This window comes from Lithobates pipiens, unplaced genomic scaffold (genome assembly GCF_037356315.1).
Source record: "Lithobates pipiens isolate NorthernLeopardFrog02 unplaced genomic scaffold, aLitPip1_a1.2 Scaffold_8, whole genome shotgun sequence".
In the NCBI taxonomy this organism is placed as follows: domain Eukaryota; kingdom Metazoa; phylum Chordata; class Amphibia; order Anura; family Ranidae; genus Lithobates; species Lithobates pipiens.
In genome coordinates, this window is record NW_027507903.1 from 486,984,630 (window position 1) to 487,003,256 (window position 18,627).

At 46.0% G+C, this 18,627-nt stretch overlaps 1 protein-coding gene across 1 annotated transcript in view; it reads left to right on the forward strand.

Moving 5' to 3' along the window:
• The first annotated feature begins 3,215 nt into the window (after positions 1-3,215).
• The window catches only part of KLHL42 (kelch like family member 42), a 41,858-nt gene continuing 26,446 nt past the window's right edge, over positions 3,216-18,627 (forward strand). Inside the window, exons 1-2 of the mRNA XM_077468990.1 lie at positions 3,216-3,369; positions 6,538-7,405. Of these exons, the coding sequence (XP_077325116.1) occupies positions 6,573-7,405 (833 nt within the window). The 5' untranslated portion in view covers positions 3,216-3,369; positions 6,538-6,572. The remainder of the gene's footprint in view (positions 3,370-6,537; positions 7,406-18,627) is intronic.

Sequence of the window (18,627 nt, forward strand, 5' to 3'; positions counted from 1 at the left end):
TTGAGGGCATGTGGCCTGGTACGGTTCAGGAGGGAGGGGGGGCCGCTCTCTCGTCCCCCCCTCTTTTCCTGCGGCCTGCCAGGTTGCGTGCTCGGATAAAGGGTCTGGTATGGATTTTTAGGGGGAACCCCACGTCAATTTTTTTTTAAATTTGACGCGGGGTTCCCCTTAATATCCATACCAGACCTGAAGGGTCTGGTTATGGATATTTAGGGGGAACCCCACGTCAAATTTTTTCTTAAATTTGAGGCAGGGTTCCCCTTAATATCCATACCAGACCTGAAGGGCCTGGTAATTGAATTTGGGGGACCCCCACGCTTTTTTATTTATTTATTTATTTTTTTATCAATGACTTTCAATGAGTGTTCTCTGTATTACGGAGCCGACAATTCATTATAGCTGCGAGTGATTTTAAAGGACTTTTTTTCCTGCATAAATGACACTTTGTGCAGGGACAATTCTAAGCACGGGAAACATGCGCCCCTTCACAGGCATACTATAGACACCCCCCCCCCTACGAAATTTAAAGGAATATTACACTTTTATTGTTTCACTTTAATCATTATTAAAATCACTGCTCCCGAAAAAACTGCCGTTTTTAAAACTTTTTTTTGCATTGATACATGTCCCCTGGGGCAGGACCCGGGTCCCCAAACACTTTTTAGGACAGTAACTTGCAAATTAGCCTTTAAAATTAGCACTTTAGATTTTGAACGTTGGAGTCCCATAGACTTTAATAGGGTTCTAAAGTATGCTATATAGTTAGCTCAGTCAAATCTTCTTTATACATTGACAGACACCATAAGCCTTCCAAGACAGATTTGACCGTAATTCATGTGGATTTTCGGACGAATGCAATTTTTGAACGAAAAACAAAATAAATAAAAACGAATTTCGGGAGTAACTAAATAAATTAAGTTTTCGGACGAAAACGAAATTCCGAAACGAAATATTTTACTCTGCACATGTCTATTATATAGTGCACTCCTGAGCCCTGCATTATTTATGTAGCACACTCCTGAGCCCTGCATTCTTTATGTAGTACACTCCTGATCCCTGTATTATTTATGTAACGCACTCCTGAGCCCTGCATTCTTTATGTAGCACACTCCTGAGCCCTGCATTCTTCATGTAGCACACTCTTGAGGCCTGCATTATTTATGTAGCGCACTCCTGAGCCCTGCATTTTTTATGTGGAACAGATAAGCGCTACTTAGCCCTGCATTCTTTATGTATTGCACTCCTGACTTCTGCACTCTGTAAGTAGCGCACTCCTGAACTTTGCACTCTTTTTCTCTATCTTATCTTCATAACATTTGGTAGTCATATCTCAAAAAATTCTGAGAAGTATATATTTTTTTAATCTCATGGACAAAATGTGAGAAATAACGTACAGTATCTCACAAAAGTGAGTACACCCCTCACATTTTTGTAAATATTTGATTCTATGTTTTCATGTGACAACACTGAAGAAGTGACACTTTGCTACAATGTATAGTAGTGAGTGTACAGCTTGTATAACAGTGTAAATTTGCTGTCCCCTCAAAAAACGTATTACACAGCCATTAACCGCTTCCCGACCGCCTCACAAAGATATACTGAGGCAGAAGGGCACGTACAGACAGATTAATGCACCTGTATGTTGCCCATTAAGAGGCGGCTCGCACGCGTGCTCCCGCCGGGAGCTCCGTGACCGCGATTGCGGGTACCACGGATCCAATCGTCTCACGATGAGGAAGAACGGGGAGATGCTAATGTAAACAAGCATCTCCCCGTTCTGCCTAGTGACACTATCACTGATCACTGCTCCCTGTAATCGGGAGTGCTGATCAGTAATGTGTCAGACGTAGCCCATCCCCCACAGTTGGAACCACTCCCTAGGACACACTTAACCCCTACAGCGCCACCTTGTGGTTAACCCCTTCACTGCCAGTGACATTTTTACAGCAATCAATGCAATTTTTTAGCACTGGGGAGCTACAGTTTATTGAGGGAACCATGAATGCCAACATGTACTGTGACATACTGAAGTAGAGCATGATCCCCTCCCTTCGTAGACTGGGACATAGGGCAGTATTCCAACATTATAACAACTCCAAACACACCTCCAAGACGACCACTGCCTTGCTAAAGAAGCTGAGGGTAAAGGTGATGGTATGGCCAAGCAAGTCTCCAGACCTAAACCCTATTGAGCATCTGTGGGGCATCCTCAAACAGAAGGTGGAGGAGTGCAAGGTCTCTAACATCCAGCAGCTCTGTGATGAACGGTGTATACAGAGAAGTGTTATATCGGGGCGTGTTGTACGGTGTATACAGAGAAGTGTTATATCAGGGTGTGTTGTACGATGTATACAGAGAAGTGTTATATCGGGGCGTGTTGTACGATGTATACAGAGGAGCGTTATATCGGTGCGTGTTGTACGATGTATACAGAGGAGCGTTATATCGGTGCGTGTTGTACGGTGTATACAGAGGAGCGTTATATCGGTGCGTGTTGTATGGTGTATACAGAGGAGCGTTATATCGGTGCGTGTTGTATGGTGTATACAGAGGAGCGTTATATCGGTGCGTGTTGTACGATGTATACAGAGGAGCGTTATATCGGTGCGTGTTGTATGGTGTATACAGAGGAGCGTTATATCGGTGCGTGTTGTACGATGTATACAGAGGAGCATTATATCGGTGCGTGTTGTACGTTGTATACAGAGGAGCGTTATATCGGTGCGTGTTGTACGATGTATACAGAGGAGCGCTATATCGGTGCGTGTTGTACGTTGTATACAGAGGAGCGTTATATCGGTGCGTGTTGTACGATGTATACAGAGGAGCGTTATATCGGTGCGTGAGTGTTTACTAAAACTGGAGAGTGCAAAATCAGGTGCAGCTCTGTACGGTAGCCAATCAGCTTCCAGGTTTTATTTTGCCAAAGCTGAGCAAGCTGAATTTCGAAGCTGATTGGCTGCCATGCACAGTGCACCTGATTTTGCACTCTCCAGTTTTAGTAAATCAACCCCTTTTGTGTCTCAACGTGTGTTGTATGGTGTATACAGAGAAGTGTTATTGTGTACCAGTGTTGACTATCATGGTCTCCCCCAGAGGAGGCTCTCATTCGGAGTTGGGTGGGTTGGATGACAGTTGTGGGGTGGAGACAGTGCGTTTGGCTTTCTGCTGGGTGTCAGTGTGGGGTGAATGCAGTGGGTTGGATGACAGATGTGGGGTGGAGACAGTGGGTTGGATGACAGATGTGGGGTGGAGACAGTGGGTTGGCTCTGCTGTGGCTGCAGTGTTCAGGAAGTGAATTGCTAGGATTTTCTCTGCACAGATGAATCGGGAATAAGGAGGCCTTTGTGTATACAGTGTACAGAGAGGGTATGTACTGACATCTTCATTTCTGTCTTTTCAGCTACAGAGGAACTGCAAGTTCCAGCAGACCTTGTGCATGCTCTAAAATGATCTGATGGTGCAATTGATAGATGCTACAAAAACAGTAATGATCATTCTCACATAGCAAGACTGCACAAGATCCAACAACCATATTGGGGTTGGTTCTGAGTCTTTACATAGAAACATAGAAGTGTGATGTCAGAAACAGACCCAGTGGTTCATGGAGTCTTCCCCTTTAGAAGGCTGGATTCACACCTATTTTTAGTGCTTTTTGCAAATTTGCACTACAGAACGTGTTCCATAGGAAACCATGTTAAATGGACTGTAGTGCAAAATGCAAAAAGCACTAAAAATGCATAGATGAATCGGGTGAATCCAGCCTAAAACCATTACAGTTAAATAAGTGAACCTTCAGGGATTTTAAAGGAGGGCATTTAAATTGAATGCTGTCAACTGTCACAACAAAGCCAAAAATAGCAACAAACACAATATAAAAGGAAGTTCCATGATAGTAAAACCACATTATTATTATTATTAAATAGGCAGGTATTATTGCTATTATACAGGACAGGTAGGTGCACTGATGCCTAGGTTCACACATGTGAACAATACGTTATTATAAGATTATAAATTAGAATTCTTGTTTGAGATTTTCTGGTCTTTCAAGCTTCAGCTGCGCCGGGTGTTACTCACTGATTGCAATGCTGCCTTCAATCTGTAAACACATACAAAGCTGTAACCAGTAGAACAGGAGATGGACCAACAAGCATTTGCTCAATGCATCTATTACTATTGGCAATGAATTGTGGGAAAGGCAGTTTAATCAACATACAGGATTGCTAGGTGGCTACCAGCGCCTTGTGTGCAAAAACAGAGTATTACGGGAAGAATAAAAAAAAAGTAAGTACGAGTATGACAGAGCAGCATGTCACTCAACTTTCTTACTAAAACTGGTGCAGCTTTACATGGTAGCCAATCAGCTTCTAACTTTGACAATAAAAACTGGAAGCAGATTGGCTACCAAACACGGCTGCACCACATTTTGCACTCTCCAGTTTTGGTAAATCTCCCCCATTGCAGTACTAAGTATTTAGGCAAATGACACACCAATGCCACGCCCCGAGTTTTGTTGACCATAAAGAATTTAGTATGCAAAGAATTTACTGCCTTATCCCACAAGTTGACTATTTCACCACCACTTCTTTTTACTGACTGTTCAAAATAATAAATGAAATAATTTAGAGCCTGGTTTAGTGAAGAATAACTCTTTTGGTATATTGGGGGTTATTTAGGAAAGGAAAATCCACTTTGCACTACAAGTGCACTTGGACGTGCAGTCGCTGTAAATCTGAGGGGGACATGCAAGGAAAATATAAAACAGCATTTTAGCTTGCACATGATTGGATGATAAAATCAGCAGAGCTTCCTCTTATTTCAGATCTACCCCTCAGATTGACAGCGACTGCACTTCCAAGTGCACTTGTAGTGCAAATTGGATTTGCCTTTCGTAAATAACCCCCATTGTGTATAGTGGTCAGACCAAAAAGAGGGACAACTGAGAATGAAGCAGGCACAAAGGGATATGGTTCTAAAAGAGGGGCAGTTGGTAGCTATGGGAGTAGCTTCATCATCTTGCTGGACGATGATGTCACAGCAACACAGTAAAATCTTTATGAAATGGGTAATTATGGGAAAGAACGTTGCCTTGGTGGATCAGTAAATTACGCCAGCCATGCATGGATCAAAATTCAGCTTGATCAGCAATGACCGGCCAAATTTCATTCCGTGAATGGGCAAGGAGGTTGTACAGAAGTCCATCTTTTGTAGAACTTCCCCATCGAATTTTCCCTGCTTGATCATCACTAGGGATGAGCTCAGGTGTGTTCACAAGCTCCACGCGCAGCACTGCGCTAATCACAGGCAGTGAGACATTGCCCGATCTCTGCATCGGGGCAATGTCTTGCTGCCTGTGATTAGCGCAGCGCTGCGCCGACTTCCTGGCGGGCTCTGCACGTGGAGCATGTGAACACGCCTGAGCTCATCCTTAATCAGCACTATCGGCCATAGCCAGCAGCGTTGATCAGTGTATTCTGATGGTGGGGAGGTCTCCTTGCTGTCAGAATACAGTGCTACAGTGAGGAGGGTTCTCCCATCCACCTTGAGTGTGTGTATGGGAGAGTTAAGTAATTTTTTTTTTACATTCAACCCGCTGAATGAAAAAAAACAAAAAACGTATCTTTGGGCTGCCCTAATCTTATGATGGCTAATAGCTGAAAATAGGTAACAGTTAAGGGGCATCTGCCTGTAAGTGATATTTTAGTTATAGGTGGAGCCTGGTGGGCTGAATCAGCCCCTGCTGTCTTAGATACACACAGGGCGGGCTCCATTGGAGCAGGTAATCCTTTCAGCAGGTAATCTGTCCACTGATCCTCACTGAGCAGGTGGAACGCTGGTCCATGTCCGCTCCGCTTATGCAGATCGGACACAGGACCAGCCCGCTCTCCTGTATGGGCGGTCAGATGTAAATGGACTGCCTGTTCGTTTACTCCCGGCTGCCATTCGATCCCTATCCGTCTGTTTTTAGCTAATTGGTTCGGAAGTAGGCGGGTATCAACAGACACATGTCCATTGATGCCCGCCACCCCATAGAGGAGATTCGAGAGTCCAGTCAGGTCCGCCTGAAAAACTGACAGGTGGACCTAATCGGTCTGCCCATGTTAAAGTGGCCTAATATTGAGATTTCCCTGCTATAATTCCCAGCTCTGTTCCTGTTGACCTTTGTCTCACCAGCTCCCTCTGTTACATTCTCCAAAATATTCAATAAATAAAAAAATCCAGCGGAGTGATGGTAAAGCTCTGCAAAATGGGCACAGCAGGTGTGCAGAGCTGGAAACTTAGTGCAAGAATGATGGTAACCCTTCATAATGGGTACAACAGATGTGCAGACCTGGACATTCAGCACAGTGATGGTGAGAACCCCTCATAATGGGCACAGCAGATGTGCAGACTTGGGAATTCAGCACAGTGATGATGGGAGCCTCTCAATAGGAAGAGCAGGTGTGAAGATTAGTGAGCTAGGCACAGTCCTTAAGAAATAAAATATGATTTTGGATGGCCTTCAAACTTGAGCTGACTTGTTTTATTTTGGAGCAGGTGTGTGATGTCCTCCACAAGAAGAAGTGGGTGGAATGTCCTCAGTGGAAACGGTGCAGATCCTCCTGGGATCCAGATGTTACCTTGTTCCCCGCGACCAGCTGGTGGCTCAAAGTGGCTTCTTCCAAGCTCTCTTCCGCTCAGGGATGAGGGAGAGTACTGGTGAGGTGGTGACTTTGCATGGACTTACCCATGAAGGCCTTGAGGGCGTTCTGCGTCACATCACAGGGGGACCGGTGCAGACATGCAGCCCTGCAGAAGAAGTGAAGTGTGGACTCAAGGCACTCACCAGCGAGCATCTGTCAGGCCAAGATGAGCCAAGTTTTGTCCAGGAGGCCTTGTCACAAGGTCCGCTGCAGGCATTGGTGGAGGCCGCCTGTTACTTGCAGGTCCAGGGACTTTTGTCTCTTTTGCAGTCCTCGTTGTCAGCGGACAGTTGCCTGGACCTACTGGACGTGTCACAGCTCCATGGCCAGTGGGATCTGGCTGCAGCCTGCCTCAGTTACATGGCTGCTCACTACCACTGTATGTTGCAGAGAGCAGACTTTCAGGAGAGCCCCGAACCCCTGAAAGAACGAGTACTCCAGGAGCGTCTTCGAGGTGCGCCATCACTGCTGCTGTTGTCACAGCAGAGAGGTGATTCTTGGGTGCTCCTGCGATACCTGGAGCTCGGAAGAGGGTGGCAGATCATGCCCAGTGACGTTCCACAGAGCATGCTGCAAGTGAAAGGCTATGGGGCAACCTCACTCAACAACTATCTCTTCGTGGCCGGAGGGACCCGCGAGAATGGACAGGAGGTGAGCGCTGTCCACTCCTATAACCCCAGCACTGGATTCTGGAGCGAAGAACCTGCCATGAACCAGAAAAGGTACCCCTCTCTAAACTCCCAAATCATTACATTATTACATTTACCCAAAACTGGTATTTTAATTTTCGGTGGGTGTTGCAGGGTCTAATCTCCCACTAATTTCTTATATCTCTCAGAAAATTGGTGGAAAAAATGTGCATCTAAAGCTGGCCATGGACAGATAGACTGAAAATCCGCCAGTTCAGCAGGGACCGGCCGAATTTCGATCCATCTGTGGCTGTTCCCACTCAAGAGAAGTTGATCTAATGTTGAAAATTTTTAATTGGGTCAACACCTGCAGGCAGTGGGCTGCAGTGCTGATTAGCAGAGGAGTCCCCACTTTCAGAATACAGTACCAGAGTGGGAAGGATTCCTTCATTCACTTCAAATCCACTGAATCTTCAGCTGATTGAAAAAACGATCCATGTATAGTCAGCCTAAGTTCTTATGGCCTGCTGTAAATAAGGTCTCGCCATTTGCTGCTGGATCTTCCATTTACTTTCCGTTAGAGACTACATCAGAAACAGTAAATCATTCTCAGCTTTGTACAAGCCATAGAGCAAGAGCTGGGAACACCAGGGGGAGATTATGCTGCTGGAATCCTCCTGAGGGATCTAAAGCCCCACACACACTATCAGTTTTTCTGCTCGGATTTACCAAAAACATATAATATGAGGTCAAACCTTAGGAGTTTCAATTTGTATGCAATCAGGCAGGCCTTTGCACTACATGGTTTTGGTAAATCTGAAGGAAAAACTCAGCAGAAAAACTGATAGTGCGTATGGGGGCTTAAGAGGCCAGTAGATCATTCACACAAGTGGCACATATCTACAGGTGAGAAATGTAGAAGGACCTAAGCTGCATACATAGATCGAAATTCAGTCAGTTCAGCAGGGACTATGGGTAGGCTGATTGTACCCAAGTCAATCCATCAATCGACTTGGGTACAACCAGCCTCTCAGATTTTTTTTTTTACAAGTTATTACTGCTGGTGACTATGGCCACTGGTAGTAATTGTGTTCTGCTGGCAGGGAAGGTCCCCCCCGGTGGCAGAACACAATATCGCTGCAGGAGGCTTTCCCCCATCAACACTGAAGGTGTTAATGGGGGAATCAATCGATTTTAAACCAAAAAATCACTGTGCTGTGAATATAAAGTCTTGTTTAAAAATAAAGATAAAAAATAACAAAGATGTTTTACTTGCCTCCTTTGTTGCAGTGGATTTGCACAAAGCAGCCCGATCCTTCTCTTCTTGTGTCCCCCTTCTGTGATCCTGGTCCCTCCTTCCTGTTCATTGCCCCCATAGCAAGTAGCTAGCTATGGGGGCACCCGATCAAAGTCGCAGCTCCGTGTATCCATTCAGACACGGAGCCCCAACACAGCCCCGTCCCCTCTCTCCCCTGATTGGCTAGCTGACTTTGATGGACAGCACAGTCCCGGATGGCTAAGACACTCGTGGACATCGCTGGAGAGAGATGGGGCTCAGATAAGTAATTAGGGGGTACTGGGGAGGCTGTTGCACACAGAAGTTTTTTTATCTTAACCACTTAAATTCAGGGCATTTTCACCCCCTTCCTGCCCAGACCAATTTTCAGCTTTCAGCGCTGTTACACTTTGAATGACAATTTCACAATCATGCAACACTGTACCCCTATGAAATTTCGATAATTTTTTCCCCCCACAAATAGAGCTTTCTTTTGGTTGTATTTGATTTTATTTTTTGCGCTATAAACAAAAAAGAGTGGCAATTTTGAAAAAAAAAAAACGTTGTTTTTTACTTTTTGCTATAATAAATATCCCATTATAATATCCCAGTAAAAAAAACAAAAACTAATTTTTTTCCTCAGTTTAGGCCGATATGTATTTTTCTACATATTTTTGGTAAAAAAACAAATTTGCAATACGCGTATATTGATTGGTTTGCGCAAAAGTTATAGCGTCAATATAGGGGATACATTTATGGCATTTTATTGTTATTTTTTTTTTTTTTACTAATAATGGCGGCGATCTGAGATTTTTATCATGACTGAGGTATTGCGATGGACACTTCGAACACTTTTGACACTATTTTGGGGCCATTCACATTTATACAGCAATCGGAGCTATACAATTGCACTGATTACTGTGTAAATGTGACTGGCAGGGAAGGGGTTAAATGTGTATCCTAGGGGGACTCGCAAGAGGAGAAGACCGATCGGTGTTCCTATGTACTGGGAACACACCATCGGTCTCCTCTCCTCTGGCAGGACATGGATCTGTGTGTTTACACACACAGATCCACGGTCGTGCTGTGTTCATGGACATCGCGGCCACCGGGCACCAGCATGAAGGAGCCTGCGGAAGCAGAGAATCGGGTTAGTAAAACTGTCTAAGGTTACTTTTATACTGGGGCCGAGCCATATTAGCAGCAAAGTGACGCTCGTTTGAGCGGTGCTTTACTGTAGTTTTAGTGGAGCTTTTTGACTGCTAGCGGGGCACTTTTAACCCCCGCTAGCGGTTGAAGAAAGGGTTAAAACCGCCCATGTTGTGGTGCTTCCGAATCGCTTTTTTTTTAATCAGTTTTTGGAAGCACCGCCTATGCATTCCAATATACAGCGCTCCCAAACCACCCCAAAGATGTTGCTCGCAAGACTTTTTTTTTTTTTTCCTGTCCAGCAAGCACACTGCCCCAGTGTAAAAGCACCCCGGCTGTCACACTGGGGAGGCGCTTTACAGGTGCTATTTTTTTAGAGCTAAAACACCTTCAGTGTGAAAGTAGCCTTAGTGTTGGTTCACACTTGTGTGATCTTGCATGCAATTCGCATTGCAGTGCAAATCACATGAATTGTTGGTGCGATACGATTTCAGCAATACAGATAGCATAACTGATATTGCATCGTATTCGGACCAAACTCACACAGGACTTTTTTTTTTTGGCCCGCACCAGGATTGGATCACATGGGTGTGAACACCCATGTGATCCGATTTATGTATGAACTGTCAGTTCGCATTGCGATTTGTGAGCTGAAATGGGGGTGTCATTAACAATGTATTGACACTCCCCGCAGTTTGCATATGGCAGTGTGACCTGCCATGCGAGTTGGGTGCGATATGGGAACCCGCAGTGGATTCCCAGGGTTCCCGCATCTCACAAGTGTGAACTGAGCCTTACCCTGGGCATAAACAAGCGATTACCCTTTGCACTGCAGACGCAGCAACACTGCAGGGGAGGACTTTTATTTTATTTTCCACAGAGTTCAGTTTTAGGCTCTGTTCACATCTCCGCATTCTGAATCGCAGGCGGATTCGGTGTGATTCGCAATAGCGGCAAGCCTGTGCGTTTCCCCGTGCTTTGGCCGTCATTTTCAATAGCGCCCCAAACGTGTCACAATTTTCCCATGGTAAGGCTGGATTCACACCTATGCAGTTTTAGTGCATTTTGCAGATTTGCACTACAGAACATTTACCATGGTTTCCTATGGAACACGTTCTGTAGGGCAAATCTGCAAAATGCAAAAGGCACTAAAAATGCATAGGTGTGAATCCAGCCTAAAATCGTGCAAACAGAATGCCCATCGCCCAAAATAAATACATGAGCTTTTTTTTGGGCAACGGGCATGCCACGATTCTAGTTGCGTGCTTTTACCGCGATTGTCACCCCTATACGCCACGATGCGAATGGAGCCTTAATGATTACAGAGCTGCATTCATTTGTGTCTTTTATGCCTGGAATTATTCTGTAACATTACTTTGCTAACATTTTCCATTTAGCTGTAGCCACCTTTAAATTATATCCATCCAGGGCTTTTTTTCCAGCTGTGGGAGTGAAAGGGTTAAACGGCGGCCCCCCAGCTCCTGTATGGATAGGAAGCGTTTCTGGATCTGTCCTGCTCACCTTATTTGGTGCTCTTTAGGGAAGATGGAAATTTAAAGGATCCCTCCCTTCTCCCCCCACTTAAAGAGGCGCGGGGTCTGGAGGATGGGAGTGTTCCAAACATTTCTATCCCGGGGCTTCCTTGGGATAATTCCTCATGCCCATACAAGGTTGTCCAGGGACTCCTGTAAAGAAAACAATCTAGTAGTTGACAATGACTCGTTCGTTCTTACCAAATCCCCATCAGGGCTTTAAATCTCATTTTGTGGGAAATAATGCAGCTTTGTACTTTTTTTATTTTATTTTTTTGCCTTTTTTTTTCTTGCAACACTTGAGTTCATTTATTCTGCATCCATTCCCACGTATTTAAAAAAATTTTTTTTTGCAATATCAGAAAAAGGCACAGGGAACGAAAACTATTTTATTTTCATTTTGCTGGGTGTCGAATTTGTAATGTTTATGGATTGTAAGACGCGGTGCTGCCTTTTTAGAAGCTGCTTCACCCTCCATAGAGATACATCAAAACACATTTCATGAATTTCAAACCTGAAGTTTAACCGCTTTAGCGCCGGAAGATTTTACCCCCTTCCTGACCAGAGCGCTTTTTGCGATTCGGCACTGCGTCGCTTTAACTGACAATTGGGTAGTTGTGCGATGTTGCACCCAAACAAAATTGACGTCCTTCTTTTCCCACAAAGAGAGCCTTCTTTGGGTGGTATTTATCACCTTTTGAAAACAAAAAGCAAAATATTTTAAAATTTTTTGCTATCCCCCAAAAATACATAAAAAAAATATATTTTTTCTCAGTTTAGGCTGGTTAACACTAGGGGGCGATCAAGGTGTTAATTGTGTTCCCTGGGAGGTGATTCTAACTGAAGGGGGAGGGGACAGTGTAGGGGAGATGACAGATCGCTGTTCATACTTTGAACAGACGAGCTGTCTCTTCTCCCCTCAGAGAACCGTAAACTGTGTGCTTACACACACACATCCCCGTTCTCTGTGTCAGCAATGATCGCGGGATCGTGACCACCGGGCACTCACATGGGCCCCAGGGCGAATCGACATAATGTTGCTTCACCCAGCCGCGCCATTCTGCCGCAGTACAACTACAGTGGCTGGTTGGCAAGTGGTTAAAGGAGAAGTACAGCCACAGTGACTCTCACCAGCTGATAGTTTCCAGCTCTCTGCTCACAGATCTCTGAGACCGGAGTGATTGGTGGTGTTTGATCACTCAGTTCTCAGTGTTAGAGCCGGCGGGTGGGGACCAATGCTGCATCCACCTAGATAAGTATGATTTAAAAGAAAAAAAAAAACATTCCCATACTTCTATTTTTATCTGCTTATGTTCTGTCATTCCTGTTTGTTTTTTTTTTTTTTCCCTCCCCCCTCTACCTTTATTGTACACCCAGTGACATCATGACTGGGTTTGTGTGCTTTTCTATGCAATGCAGGCAGATCATGGCTGGTAGGCGGGGCTAGCAGAATGCTATACATAGCTTCCTGAAAACATTAGAACACCCTGCCTCCGTTTGCCTCTTAAAGTGATTTTTTTATTTTAAAACAAGAAACATGTTATACTTACCTGCTCTGTGTAATGGTTTTGCACAGAGTAGCCCGGATCCTCCTCCTTCTCTGGTCTACCACTGGCACTTCTGGCTCTTGTGCCCATCATAGCGAGCCACTTGCTATGGAGGCACTCGTGCAGGCTCCCTCCCAAGACCAGATCTGTGTGTCCATAGACAGCAGCTTGGTCCATTCCCTCCTTGCTGGCTGTGATTGACAGCAGCCTATGAGGAAGGAGAGAGCTTCTGCTCTCATGCACATCACTGGATCAAGATCGGGATACTAGCTCATTATGAAATACTTAGGCCGCGTACACACGCGGGGACTGTTCGCCCAACTTTGTCCGTCAAACAGTTTCGGCAAACAGTCCGCTCAAAATTAGCATGGACGGACATGGCCACACACGACGGACGAACAGTTTGCTGAAACCGTGCGCGATGACGTGAACGGCACGTACGACGGGACGAAAAATACGACGTCCTATACACTGCATTATAACTTTCGGCGTGAAAATCCTTTCTGAGCATGCGCGCAACTTTGTTTGACGAACAAGCCTACACACGCGGGGACTGTCCGCTGAAACAAGGTTTCAGCGGACAGTTTTTCGGAATTTCCGAAAAACCTTGTTCAGCGGACTGTTCGCTGAAACTGTCCGCTGAAAGCCCACACACGAGCGGACTGTCCGCTGAAACTTGGTTTCAGCGGACAGTTTCAGCGAACAGTCCCCGCGTGTGTACGCGGCCTCACTTTAGAACGATGCCCTGCAGTGCCACCCGCACTCCGCTCCCACGGCCGACATCTTTCACCGGAGTTACTTCCAGGTTCGCAGATAAAGTAAAAAACCTTCAGCCTTTAGTACCACGTTAAGAGTCATCTGCTCTAATGCAAGCAGTGGGATGGCTCTTGGAAGGAGTTGTGCGTCTATTAAAATGTCTTGATGGGTGGATGTCAGTCTGGAGGAGTGGGCATTCCTAGGCAGGCTGTCTTTGCATGCAGATCACCCCTTACTGAGTGGGCACCCCTGGGCACGGCCCGGGGGTCCCATGTTCACCTGGGGCCCCATCAAAGCCAGACAAATAGCACTAGCAGTGGGGCAAGGGAGTCAGACTGACAGGTCCAGCATGCGGTGGCATCTTTGGTGCCAGCTAGGCTGTAACCACCTCTCCTGAGCCTCCCTGAGTGACTGAGCAAGCTAAGGCAGAGGGGAGCGCTGAAGCTCAAGTGCCGACTGTGCTGCCCCTCCCCCCTTGAGCTGCTGCTGTCAGAAGAGGGCTCTATTTCTTGCCTATCTCCCTCCTCCTGTCAGCAGTGGGGAGAATGGCTGTGTCTCTGGAGAGCAGCTGCAGGCTCCCCCCCCCCCCCCCCAAGTCCTCTTCATGCTGCTGTACTTGGGAGTGGAGCCCTCTCCTTCCTATTAGTCAAAAAAAAGGAGGACAAAGGAGGATCATGGGACATGTAGTCCCGAGGACTGGCAAGCCCCAGCAATCCTAGCCCCCAGCATGCCCAGCTGAAGGGGAGAGCGAGAGACAGGATATAGGTGGCAAGTGACATGCTGAATCTGGTGGCAGGGGACGGGTGACAATTGACACACTAAATCTGGAGGCAGGAGATGGTGGCATGAAACATTCTGAACTTGGTGACAAGGGACTGGTGGCAAGTGACATGATGAATCTGGTGCCAGGGGACGGGTGGCAAGTGACATGCTGTATCTTGTTACAGGGGATGGGTGGCAATTGACACATTGAATCTCTGGGGGCATGTGACTGTGACACGGGATGGGTGGCAAGTGACACGCTGAATCTAGTGGCTGGTGACAGGGGACAGGTGGCAATTGACACATTGAATCTGGAGGCAGGTGATGGTGGCAAGTGACATGCTGAATCTGGTGGCAGGGGATGGGTGGCAAGTTGCGCACTGAATCTGGTGACAAGGGACCAGTGGCAAGTGACATGCTGAATCTGGTGACAAGGGACCAGTGGCAAGTGACACGCTTAATCTGATGGCAGGCAAGCGACATGCTGAATCTTGTGGCAGGGGATGGGTGGCAAGTAACACACTAAATCTGGTGACAGCGGACCGGAGGCAAGTGATACGCTGAATCTGGTTGCAGGGGACGTGCTGTAAAGTAGAAATATTGTACTTTCATTCTTGAGTAGATGCGTAAATTGGGGCAAGCTTGTAGGGGACCCATAGCATTACTTTGCCCAGGGGCCCATGATGCTATTAAGATGGCCCTGCCTAGGGCTGGCCATACGCAGAGCGCATTTCTTTCCTGCAACCACGGAAATAAATTTGCTTGATTCCCCACAGCTGAGCCATTGTGTACCAGTCGCTAGCGATAATCGCATGCAAAATCTGATCAACTTGGGTACATTCAGCCTGCTCATATATGGTTTGAATCTCAGCTGTTTCCTGCTGAAGATTTGAACAGTCTATGTGTTAGTAGGTAGTATGTAATACTGAGCCTCCATGATTAAAGAAACTGAAATCCAATGATTTAGACCCCTTTCACACTGGAACATTTGCAGGCGCCATTGCATTAAAAATAGCGCTTGCAAACCGCCCTAAAACGGCTGCTCCATTCACTCCAGTGTGAAAGCCCTCAGGCTTTCACACTGGAGCGGTGCGCTGGCAGGGCGTCAGAAATAGTCCTGCCAGCACATTCTTTGGAGCGGTGAAGGAGTGGTGAACTCACAGCTCCTCCACCGCTGCTCCCAATTGAAATCAATGGGGCAGTGCTGCGATGACTGCTGGAAAAATGCTGCTCTGGTGTCATTTTGCGGGCGGATTTAACCCCTTTTTGGCCGCTAGCGGGGCTGGAAAGCGCCGCTAAAACGACGGTAAATTGGCGCTAAAAATAGCGCCGCTTTACCGCCGACACCGGTTGCGGCACAGTGTGAAAGGGGTCTAAAAGAGGTGGGCCAGGGACAGTCAGACTGGGGAGGAAAGAGCTAGATGATGCTGGATGTCTTCTCCTACAGCCAGGACGTAAGGAGGGCATTGTTGTCACTTCTAATGCACATTGTGAGAAGCTTACAGTGTGTATCAGAGTAAGCACTTTCAGTACAGGAGAGAAGCCTGTACAACAGTATTAGGATAAAGCGGTGATTAGCAACCAGTAGATCACGGACAGGTGATTGGTAGATCTGGGGTTGCTGACCCGCAATTCCAGAGCATCAAATGGAGTGCAATCTAGAGGGACTACTTGTAAAGTTGGATCTGTAGTAGGGTAAGGTGACCAGATTTTTAAAATGAAATCCGGGGAAATATATATATATTTTTTTTTACTAGTAATGGCGGCAATTGGAGATCTCTGCCCATCGCCGCTGCCCCCTGCCTCACAGCCTGTCAAGTCTCCGGGCCCCGGGTACTACTGGGTGGGGAGCAGAGGGAGATCACTCCGCCAGGGAAGGCAAGGAGATTAGCAGGCAGGCGGCTGGCCGGAACTTGAGCCAAGGCAGAAGAACATGTGAGCGGAGCTGGATGGGCATGCGCCTGAAACTGAAGAAATATTCCCTCCACTCCGACCACCACATGATCATTAGAAAGGGGCACGGATAATGGAAAAAAAAATCAGATTTCTTTTTTTTTTTTTTTTTTTTATTCTTCACTGACTGTCTTTGAAATTGCCCCAGCCCCTGTTCAAATCCAGTCCGGGGACAGTGTCCTCAATCCGGGCACTGTCCCCGGAAACCGGGGATGTCTGGTCACCCTATAATAGGGATCAAGAGCCGCTTAAGCTGATGCCTGCTCTGTAGTGCTGGCTCCTGTCCCATGTGGGGTGATACCAACTGCACTCCTCCTATTATGCCAGCTAGTGGTCTCCATAGTGGTTCCAGCAGCAGGAAAGAAGAGCTCTTCAGGTCAGTATGAAGCAATACACTGAGCATTATAGTATAAGGCTGCTTTCACACTGATGTGCTTCGGCTTACCCACACTTGCGGGTGCAGTGCAGTGCAGCGTACCAGCAGCTTTTATGGGGGTTTGGTGCACTAAGCCATAGAATTCTATTATATCCTGCGGGTTTGGTGAATTTCTGAAAGTGCACCAAAACTCCTGCATTCAGAAAAGTGCATCACACCTGCAGGATATAATAGAAGTCTATGGCAAAGCGCAGATAACCCAAGAAGGTTGCAAATGCACTGCTCTGTACCCGCGGTGCAGGTAAACCGCAGCACATCAGTGTGAAAGCAGCCTTATAGGGTGCTCAAAACAGTGAGGGTTCACCTACATTTGCACTTGGGGGGGTGGGGGTAAAACCCTATAGTTAATATTGTTTTTACCGTTCCCCCGCCCCAACCGCGCTCCCTTTTAGCTGTCGTGACCAGGGGTGTACACATGTCACAGCCGCAGCAGGAGTTATATGTCCTGCCATGGTTGGTGGGTGTACAAAATTGGGATTGGTAGTAATTGGTGTGTCAAATCCAAATGAAAACATGAACAAAAAACACCTGGTGCGTAAAGCACAGTAAAACCCCTCATGGATTTTTTGACAGGCTGACCAAAGTGTTGGTAAAATATGTATTTTATTATAACAACATGATAAAATAGTACAAAACACCATTTAACATACAAAGTATTAATTCAATTATGAATAGAAGAATATGATGCATAAAACCCAAAATAAGGTATTCTTTATGTCTGGCACATACTGCCCATGGATACTGGTGAGCTAGCTGTCGTACATACTGGCATAGACGCCTTACATGTTTCAGACTGCAGTAAAACCTTGGTTTGAGAGCGTTTTGCAAGACGAGCAACATTTTTTAATACATTTGACTTGATATACAAGTGATGTCTTGATACACAAGTAGCGTCATGTCACAACTGAGTATAATAGAGGAGAGGGTAACCTCTAAGTGTAGCAATATGGTTACATTTAATGAAGGTACAACATTTAGAAACTCACATGGTTCATTAAAACAGGCACATCTAAGTATGCGGGCATCAGGGGGAAAGATGTCCACATAGACCATCCTACACACCGCCATCAACGTCGTCCCTTCCACACTGCGCTCCACGAGCGGTTCAAGCCTCTCTTTCAGATCGCTCTACTGCAGGGTAGTCTTTCCAGTCACGATTGCAGACAGCTTTACCTGCATACTTGGATGTGCCAGTTTTATTCATCAACCATGTGAGTTGCTAAATGTACCTTCATTAAATGTAACCATATTGCTACACTTAGCCCTTGTACACACGGTCGGAGAATCCGTCGGAATGTGTCCTATCGGACCGTGTCGTCGGATAATCCGACTGTGTGTGGTATGCATCGGACTGATTCCGTCTGAATATCCGTCGGACCAAATTTTCCAACATGTTGGAAATATTTCCCGACCAACTGGGCCGATCGGACATACTCCGATCATGTGTAGAGAATCTTGATCGGACCAAGTGCCACGCATGCTCAGATCAAATTCCTACATCAAAGCTATTGGCTACTAGCCTGAATGTAGTCCCATCGTAACGAAATTACGTCATCACGTTCTGAAAGATCGGATTTTTCGCCAACTTTGTCCGACCGTGTGTATGCAACAGTTTCGGACAAGATCCGACGGACAAAATCCGACGGACAAAATCCGACGGCCAAAATCCGACGGATTTGGTTGTGGAAATCTCCGACCGTGTGTACGTGGGCTTAGAGGTGCCTCTCTCCTATTTTATACTCTGTAGTTCCTGCTGGATTTTGCTTCTTATTCCTTTTGTGGAGACTTCCATTTGTGGACATATTTATTTATTTTTTACCAAAAATATGTAGAAGAATACATAAACTAAAACTAAGCCTAAACTGATGAATAATATATATATATATATATATATATATATATAT